General features: G+C 45.2%; 1 protein-coding gene across 2 annotated transcripts in view; it reads right to left on the bottom strand.

The window, feature by feature from the left end:
• Nucleotides 1-339: 339 nt before the first annotated feature.
• The window catches only part of C2H8orf74 (chromosome 2 C8orf74 homolog), a 28,128-nt gene continuing 19,052 nt past the window's right edge, over nucleotides 340-9,415 (bottom strand). Inside the window, exons 3-4 of one of the 2 annotated variants that reach the window (XM_060186437.1) lie at nucleotides 3,153-3,559; nucleotides 340-728 (exon numbers count right to left, since the gene is read on the bottom strand). In XM_060186437.1, the coding sequence (XP_060042420.1) occupies nucleotides 459-728; nucleotides 3,153-3,559 (677 nt within the window). In that variant the 3' untranslated portion in view covers nucleotides 340-458. The remainder of the gene's footprint in view (nucleotides 729-3,152; nucleotides 3,560-9,415) is intronic. The other variant, XM_007517235.2, reaches the window with a different exon arrangement.

Genomic DNA, 9,415 nt, shown 5'->3' with positions numbered 1-9,415 from the left:
CGGCCCAGAGTCTTCTAGAAAATTTGCGTCTTCCTTGTGCAAATTTCAAAAAGTACAGGGATCCCAGGACTGGTTCTCCCCATGTTGGCAACAAAACCTCACTGTGAACTGGGCGTCCTACCAGTCTAACATCACCCTGACTTACTTGGTGACAGTTCCTTCTTCACTGGGACTCAAGTTCAGTCAACTAGTGATGTTTATCAGCTCTGAGTTGGCAGGCTCAACATTTCATGCTCAGCAAAGAACAGCTTTCTTCCACCATGCAGGGAATACCCAGGAGGACTGGACTTCCAGGCAGTGGAAGATAGTTTCCAGAAAGAAGACAGTAGTGAAATGGTGTATCTTTTGTTTCTTTTAATAACCAGATATCTCTGCTACATTGAGTACTGAGTTCTCATGTATACCTCCTGCCAGTGGCTCTTCCTTGGAGTCATGGGTCAGTGGGCACCAGGGACCTTCTATTTCTTTGCTTTGCCTTTCTTCCCTTTGCTGGCTTTGGTGGACTTCAGCAGTTCATCCTGTTGTGGTTGACCCATGATTGAGAGTGGGAAGGGAACAGGAGCATTGAGATTTAAAGTCTTTTTCTGAAGTTTCAGGTCCAGAATATCAAAGGTTATCTGTATCTCATACTGAAGCAGCTCCTTCAGGCACTCGATCTGGATGTGAATGGCCTCATTGATGAGGTTCTCTAACTCCTGGAGGAGACGGGATACGTCTGGTAAACAGGGCTGAAGGGAAGGCAAAGGCTGGCTGAAGGTAGAGCCCCTCAACAGGATCCACTCTCTTCTCAACACACCTCCTTATTCTTGTGCTGGGACTTGCTCCCCTCTAGGTCTCCTTTTGATCCCACTCTGTGCCCTGGGGCCTGGACCTACCTGTGCTGCTCCAACTAATCATCACCTCAACCTCAGATCTAGTTCTGCCAATGGGAGACTCTGGTGGTGGAATGAGGCATCCACCTTCTTCAGCCATGGCTCTGATCCGTACCTGCAATTTGTCTCCTGTTCCACAGCCTTCTATAGCCATAGCTCTCTTGGGGGGGGGGGTGTCCCAGTAATTGCTTCCTTCCTTCTCCCTGCATGTCTACTGTAACTCTCACTCTGTTAGAGTATGCCAGTTATTACTATCATCAGTCTGGGCTGATAAGTCAATTCCCTATTCCCTCCTTTCTGGTCAATGCATGCACCATTTGGGCATCACCTTCCTTCTTTCTTTTTCTCCCTCACCTCATTTTCCCTCCTCAAAATTACACAAGCAGGCTTCAGTAAAGGGTATGGGAAACTGCTCAGACAGTGGGCATACCCCTAACTAGCCAATCCAAGGGAAACTGTCAACTTGGTCACCATGTGCCATTCCAAGCAGGAGGCCACTCTGTCATCACAAGAGTCAAGGTTTCATAGAATCCTGGAGACATTGACCATGAAACTGTGTTTCTCCCAGTTTCCTGCCAAGCAACCATACCTGAGGGGAGCCTGTGCTTGTCCTGCAGATGAATGTCAAGCAACATGCCTAGGGTATCTGGTTTCCTATATGTTTCTTTGAGAACTCCCATTTTAGATTACAATCTCACGCAAAACTCTTTTACTCTAGAATATCTCTTGGGTTGTTTAAATAACAATGTGCTTTCCAAAAGGCTTTGAGAAGTATCATGCTCCAGGAAGATGCACCAGGTTTACCCCTAGGAACTTAGGCACTTCCCAGGGACAAATGGTGAAAGCCTAAAATCCAGCAAAGAGATGGATGTCCACAGGGGAGCTGGGACATCAGCTTCTAAGATGTTTGAGGAGTAGGAGAATGGAGCTCCTTCCATGGGTAGCCTTGCCCACATCTGTTACTTGGGTCTTGCTAGGTTCCTCTTGTGCAATATATGAGCTAAGTTATATGGAACACCATATATTTGGGAGACTTAACCTTAGAAGAGTATCATTGGGGCTGGGCAGTGATGCAATTGTTTGAGTGCATATGATACCTTGTGCAAAGACCTAGGTTCAAGCTTCCAGCAACCACCTGCAATCAGGAAGCTTCAGGAGTAGTGAAGCAGTGGTTTGTCTCTGACTCTCTTCCTTTCTATCTCCCATTCCCTCTCAATGTATCTTTGTCTGATCAGATGAAAAAGAAAGAAAAATGAAAAATGAAAAAAATGGGGAAAAAGTGGCCACCAGGAGCAGTGGCACAGCAATGGATTCTTTGTGCAGGCACTGAGTTCCAGTGATAACCCTGCTGGCAATAAAAGAGTATCATTCATTCTGATGCCAATTAGTTTTGAGCAATTTTCATATAGATATAAATACAGAAAATTTCTTGGGGCCATTAACTGGTCAGCTGGCGATTCAGAAGCCTACACCCTTTTGCAACACATGAGCCTTGCATCTCTCCACCCTCATGCCAGCCCTGAGTCTGTAGCACATGCACACTTATGTGCATACATGTGCCTACTTGCCTCTGCTTGTAGATGAGGCAACCATGATGAACTCAGTGATCAAGTACAACTGAAAAAAAAGAAGAACTTAAACTATACTGGACCTTCAAGAAGTTTGATGCCCTGGACCTGTTATCTGCAATCAGCTAGTCACCAGTGACTGAAGAGCTGGTTGTCAGAGGATCTTGGAATCCAATGGTCCCTAAGATCATGAAACAATCTCTTTTCTTATAACTGCATGCCAGACTCTCCTAGTTTCTCCCTGGATCATGAGCCTCATCCTGGGGGCTCAAAGGGTATCAGCTCTGTGGCAGACTGTGGCTCAGAATCTGGAGGTGTTTCCCTGGCCCCTTTTGGTGAAATCTATTACAATCCATGATGTAGTGGAAAGAACTTGGACTTGCAGTCGGCCTGGCTCAGTCCAAATGTGTAGGGTATTGCCCCCCAGCTCACTATTCGAGGGTGAGTTGATTAAATCTCTGAGCCTCCTTGTCTTATGATTAGGTGGGGATATGAAATCTACCTGCCAGGGATATTTCTTGAAACATACATATAGAGCCTGCTGTAGTTCCTCCAGCCTGCCTGTCTCCTCCTGGCCCTAGGTCCTCTTTGTGTGTCATTTCTGTGCTCTCTCTTTCCTTCTATCTCTCTCTTTCTTTCTCTCTCTCTCTCTCTCTGAATTGAGGTTTGCATGAGGCAGATAAGTACACCCCCCCATGCCCAGGGCCCCCACCTCTTTCCTCAGACCCTCATGCTGCTGCTGCTGCAGTACCCCTGAGAACATCTTCTGCAGCCTGTGCTCTCTCTCCAGCTTCAGTGCCTCCTTCAGGAGCAGTACGTTGGTGCGCTTCTGCACCTGTGCTGCATCCAGCTCAGCCACCTGCTGCTCATGTTTCCAGACTTCCTGGTCCACGCCCTGAGACAGCGGGAGGGGCTGGGGCGGGGTGCACACATCCAGGTAGGCGATGCTCAGGTTGACGTCCTGATCCTGGCCCAGGACATACTGGTAGAGTTTGTAGTGGCGGAGGAAGGTATTGTGGAAGTAGTCACAGAGGGCCAGCAGATGGATCATGTTGAATTGCTCCTGGTAGTCCCTGAGCTTGTTCGCTAGGACGATTATAGCCTCAGTGATGGAGCAACCTGTGGGCACAGAGGGGTTGGGCATCACATGCGAATACAGTAAAAGCTACTCACTGTTCTCCATCAACCATTTATTAGCTCTTGGAAGCTGTGAGGTGCATCCCATTCTCATTTTTTACCTTGGCTTTTAGGGAGCTCAGAGTTAATTTTTATGTAGTAATGTAACACTGTATACGACTCTCCCACATTTACTTATATTTTTGTCTTCTAACTTTTGCTTGAAGGACTTACTGAATTCACGCTTTTTACTACTGGCATTTCAAATCTTTTGGTGGTGAGGTTATAGAAAAAGGGTTCCCTGAAGAGTGGAATATGAGATGATTAGAGAGAGAGCTGCCCAGGTAACCACTATATCTGCAATTTGTGTCAGGCAAATCTTGTTCATACCACATAGAAGACCAGTCTGAGGGTAAGTTCCCACCCTCTCCTGCTAACTCCTTGACAACCCAGAAGCTGTGATAGAGGTATGGGCAGGGGCAGATTACTCTCCAGCCAATGAGTAGGGCTGAACACAGGGTGTGGTCCAAGCAAGGGTCATGGCTGAATCACTTGTCTGTCTCACTGAACAGACATCAGGCAGAGAGGAGACGACACAGGGGAGGGATGAGGAAGATCATGTCAGGGTGAGGAGATTGGTCTTCACACTGACATTGGCCCTGAATCATTCTGTGAGGTTGGCCAGTTCTCTGCTCTCTGGCTCAGTGCTCACCTATTCAGAATGGGAGCTTGGGACAGGTGACTATTGGGTCGCACATTTTGGGAGCCTACTTGGTTTTGCCTGCTCCAGATGGAGTCCATGAACTGGCTACATGGAGCCTGGCTTTCCTCCTAGGGTGGAACCTCCATCTCCCTCACTCCTCAAGTGACTATTTCCCTGATTCTTCCCAGATCCGGCTGGACCACTGACAGGATATGAGGCAGGCATGACATTGAACTCTGGCTAGACCTCTGTCTTTTGGCAGACTCTAGTCTGGGGAAGAAGAAACAGTGGAACAAATAGCATCTGTCTTTTTGTCTCCAGACCTCCACAACAGAACTCTGCACATAGCCAGGACCTGAAAAGTATTTTGGAACAAACAAATACATTCTGATATATTCACTGTAGTGAGAAAGCTGCTCATTTATCCATTCAACAAATTCAGGAGACTTCCGTATGCCAGGAACTCTTCCAGTTTCAGGGAGGCAATGGAGGGGGGAACACACAAATGGTATAGCTTTTGCTCTGGAAGCTTGTGCTCTGGAGGCAGGGGGATGAAATAAGTGACTTAATCTGGGAAGTAGGCAGTAACTTCCCAGGAAGGGATAAAGGAGCTGGGATGGGCAGAAGAAGGTAAGGAAATGGCATATGCAAAGGCCCGGTGGCTGGAGAAGGCATAGTCCATCGAGGAACTGAACAGGCAGGAGTGTGGGGCTATCATGTTTAAAGAGTAGCTATTCCAGCCAGGCTTCCCTGGACTGAAGATCCCACCAATGTGTCCTGGAGCTCTGCTTCCCCAGAGCCCTACCCTACTAGGGAAAGAGAGAGGCAGACTGGGAGTATGGACCGACCAGTCAACGTCCATGTTCAGCGGGGAAGCAATTACAGAAGCCAGACCTTCCACCCTCTGCAACCCACGACCCTGGGTCTATGCTCCCAGAGGGATAGAGAATGGGAAAGCTATCAGGGGAGGGGATGGGATATGGAGATTGGGTGGTGGGAATTGTGTGGAGTTGTACCCCTTCTACCCCATGGTTTTGTTAATTTATCCTTTCTTAAATAAAAAATAAATAAAAAAAAAGTAAAGAAACAAAGTGGAAAAAAAAAAGAGTAGCTATTGAGGAGCCTCTGGTTCAAGAGGAAGCTGGAAGGTGAGAATGGGTTACAGGTACAGGGCCTCTTAAACTTGATGAGAAAGAATTTGGTCTTTGGTCAAAGAGTGATATTGCTGAAACAATGGGCTTTCAACATATGGCCTCCCATGTAAGCCATGATCCCTCCCCCTACCCGCTTCCCTCACCTGGGAAGCCAGTCACATAAGGTCTTTTCTTTCCTTCTGACTCTTTCTCCTTTCTTACTTCCCCTCTCTCTGGACATACTGGTCTCCCACTAGCTTACCATACCCCAAGAGCCCCTGGTCTTTTTTATTTTTCCACCTCTCCCAGATTATCCCAGAGCATTACCCCCCACACCCTGACCATCCTACCCACACTCCCTATGAACTCACTATTCTGCCAGTTCAAACAAAAGTTGACAATTACTTCATTGAGAAGTATTTCTAAGAAATGTTGCTAATTCGTTGCTAGGCAAATGTCAGTTTTAATTATTTTGAACACTCCATTGCACTGCTATTTTTACTTTGTATTGTGATCAATTGCTTCTTTGCAAAAGTAAGGACAATTATCACTTATGTAGGTAAATAAATTACATTAAAAGCTACTCAGAAAGTGCAGTTGTCAGGTTACATTAGATGTCAATAGCTTTACAATTTTTGATTTAATGTAATCATTTATTTTTGTCATCTATGTTGGGTAGAAAGAATAAGCTTTGTACACATGTATAAAGTTGATATCTGTACAGCATACACGGGATATCTCTGGTGCTAAAAGTCGATAGGGTAGGGTCCTGCACTGAGTGCAGCATCTAGGTCCTCCCATCTGTCTTCCACCCACCTCCCCCTTCCAAGCTTGCCATTTCTTGCTTCTATCTGTAAATAGTTCACTTGTAAATAGCTCGCTTGGCTAGTGCACAGCTTTGCCACTTGCAAGTCCAGGCTTGAGCCTGGCTCTATGGCATTGGTGCTGTGCTCGTGTTCTCCCTCCTCACACCCCCCACCCCACAGACATATGCACCTTCTGCCTCTCTTGTCTCTGTCTCTCCATCTGGGTTGGGTTTTGAAGCCCCAGTGATAACAAAAAAGTTGATAGGGGTGGGTGATTAGTGAAAAAATGTCTTTAAAGCCTTCTCAAGTGGGCTGGATGGTGGCACAACTGGTTGGGTATATATCCCTAGGAGAGCAATTACCGGGTCATATGTTACAATGCGTAAGGACCCCGGTTCAAGCCCCTAGTTCCCACCTGCAGGGGGAAAGCTTCACAGGTAGTGAAGTAGTGCTGCAAGTGTCTGTCATTCTCCTTCTCTATATCCCTCTTCTTCTCAATTTCTGGCTGTCTTTATTCAATAAATAAATGTAATAAAAAAAATTAAGAAGAAAAAGCCTTCTCAATATGATCCAGCAATCCTATTTCTGACTATTCATCCAACGGGAATGAGATCAGGATTTGTCTTCTCATGTTCACTGCAACACTATTCACAATAGCCAAGATATGAAAACAGCCTAAGTGCCTGTTGATGGATGAATGGATAAAGAAGATGTGGCATACACAGTCATGTTTTGCTTAGCAACACTAGGATCAACAATGGACCACAATTTCTGATGGTGGACCCAATATATAGCCTATCATGTAGTAGGCTCTGTCATCTAGGTTTGTGTAATCATACTGTATGATGCCGACATGACAATGAAGTCATCTAATGATGCATTTCTCAGAGTGTGTCCCCATCACTAAACAAAACATAACTGTATATATGAGATCTATTCTATCCTGAAAAGGAAGGTGATCCTGTCAATTGTGACAACATGGATGGACCTGGGTGGGGCACCTAAAGATCTATGAAATAAACAAGATCCATAAAGACAAAATAAAATATAGTCTCCTTTCTTGGTTCTCACTCCCATATAGAATGTAAGAAAGTGAAACTCCTAGAGTAAAAAGCAGAATGATGCTTACCAGCAACTGGGGCTCAGAGGGCTGGGAGGCTCCAAGTCTCAGTTATAGTAGATGAATGATTTCTGAAAGCTTTCTAGATGGCATCATGCCTACTGCTAACAAAACTCTTTGGTGTACTTGAGATTGGCTAAGAGTATATCTTACATGTTCTTACTATAAGAATATGGTACATCTCTGGGGTGATGAATATGTTAATTAGATCAAGTGTATAACAGCTCACAGTGTGTCCCTATATCAAAACATTACACTGTTTATCTTTATTACAAATAGTTTCTGTTAGTTATAGCACAATGAAGCCAAGGAAAAAGAGTCCTCAGGCTGGGCGCCAAATCACCCAGAACTTTCTGAAAATACAGACCCTGTCTCTGAACACACACACACTCCCCCCGCCCTTACCCATCTCTCACTCTTCCTCTCTCCCTCCATTCAGTGCTGGTTCAAGGGTGGCTGCTGACTTGGGAGTTGTCACATCCTCACTCTGATTAGTGGTCAGACAGAATTAAATGTTGACATGAGACCTGAGAGGACCTAAGAGGATATAGTCACCCTCCCCCCGCCAAATGCCTTGCTCTATCAAGAGCCTGGACATGAGGAGCTTGCCATCTGAACCCTGAACCCCGGTCCTCTATGACCTAGACATGGGGCCCTTCCTATCTAGGTGTGAGTTTTATGCTGCTCAGATTAGCTAGTTGGTCATTGAGTTCAATTCCTTTATAATCTGGGGGGGGGGGTGGCTACAGATGACACAGAATAAATACAGTTACTGCTTTTTTGAGATGATGCTCATATATGGTACAGCTTTGCATCACAAAGAGTTGTTATGTACTCTGTGGTAACATGTCCATAGGTTCTGGGCATCAGGGAATCTGACCAACCAAGTTCAGAGAGGAAGAACTTCAGCTTGGATGCTGGGACCCAAGAACTAGGAGCAGTTTTCTTTTCTTTTCTTTTCTTTTCTTTTCTTTTCTTTTCTTTTCTTTTCTTTTCTTAAATTTCTTTATTGGGGAATTACTGTTTTACATTTGACAGTAAATATAATAGTTTGTACATGCATAACATTTCACAGTATTCCATACAATACAGCACAACCCCACTAGGTCCTCTGTCATCCTTCTTGGATCTGTATTCTCCCTACCCACCAACCCCAGAGTCATTTACTTTGGTGCAATACACTAATTCCAGTTCAGGTTCTACTTGTGTTTTCTTTTCTGATCTTGTTTTTCAGCTTCTGCCTGAGAGTGAGATCATGCCATATTCATCCTTGTGTTTCTGACTTATTTCACTTAACATGAATTTTTCAAGGTCCATCCAAGATTGGCTGAAAATGGTGAAGTCACCATTTTTTATAGCTGAGTAGTATTCCATTGTGTATATATACCACAACTTGCTCAGCCATTCATCTGTTGTTGGACATCTGGGTTGCTTCCAGGTTTTGGCTATTACCACATCAATAAAAGGAACAGTTTCTTACAGAGAAGATGTTGGAGCCCAGGGTGGGAGGATGGGAAGACTCAGCTGGCAGATGGTGGTGAGGGACACTTCATGTGGCAGTAGATCACCAGTGTTTAAGGCTAGAAGTCTGTGAGTCTAGACTGCATGTGCACAAGAGCCCAAATGACTCAGACCTCCTGGAGGTAAAGCTGGAGTCTGGAGGCTGAGGTAGGGGATTCTAGGGCCAGAGATCTTTCTTTCTTTCTTTCTTTCTTTCTTTCTTTCTTTCTTTCTTTCTTTCTTTCTTCCTTCCTTCCTTCCTTCCTTCCTTCCTTTCTTTCTTCCTTTCTTTCTCTCTCTCTATATATCTCTCTCTCTCTTCCTTCCTTTTCTTCTTTCTTTTTTTGCCTCCAGGGTTATTGTTGGGGTTGTTTGCCAGCACTACAAATACACTGCTCCTGGAGGTTATTTTTCATTTTTATTAGATAGTACAGAGAGAAATTGAGAGGAGAGGGGAGCTAGAGAGGGAGACAGACACCTGCAGACCTGCTTCACTGCTTGTGAAGTGGCCCTCCTGCAGGTGGGGATCTGGGGGATTGAACTAAGATGGTTGCTTGGGTCCTTGTGCTTTGTACTATGTTCTTTTAACCCAGTGAG

Source organism: Erinaceus europaeus, chromosome 2, assembly GCF_950295315.1.
Source record: "Erinaceus europaeus chromosome 2, mEriEur2.1, whole genome shotgun sequence".
Classification (NCBI taxonomy): Eukaryota; Metazoa; Chordata; class Mammalia; order Eulipotyphla; family Erinaceidae; genus Erinaceus; species Erinaceus europaeus.
The sequence above is the reverse complement of the archived record's forward strand: the minus strand, read 5'-3'. Positions and strand labels throughout refer to the sequence as shown.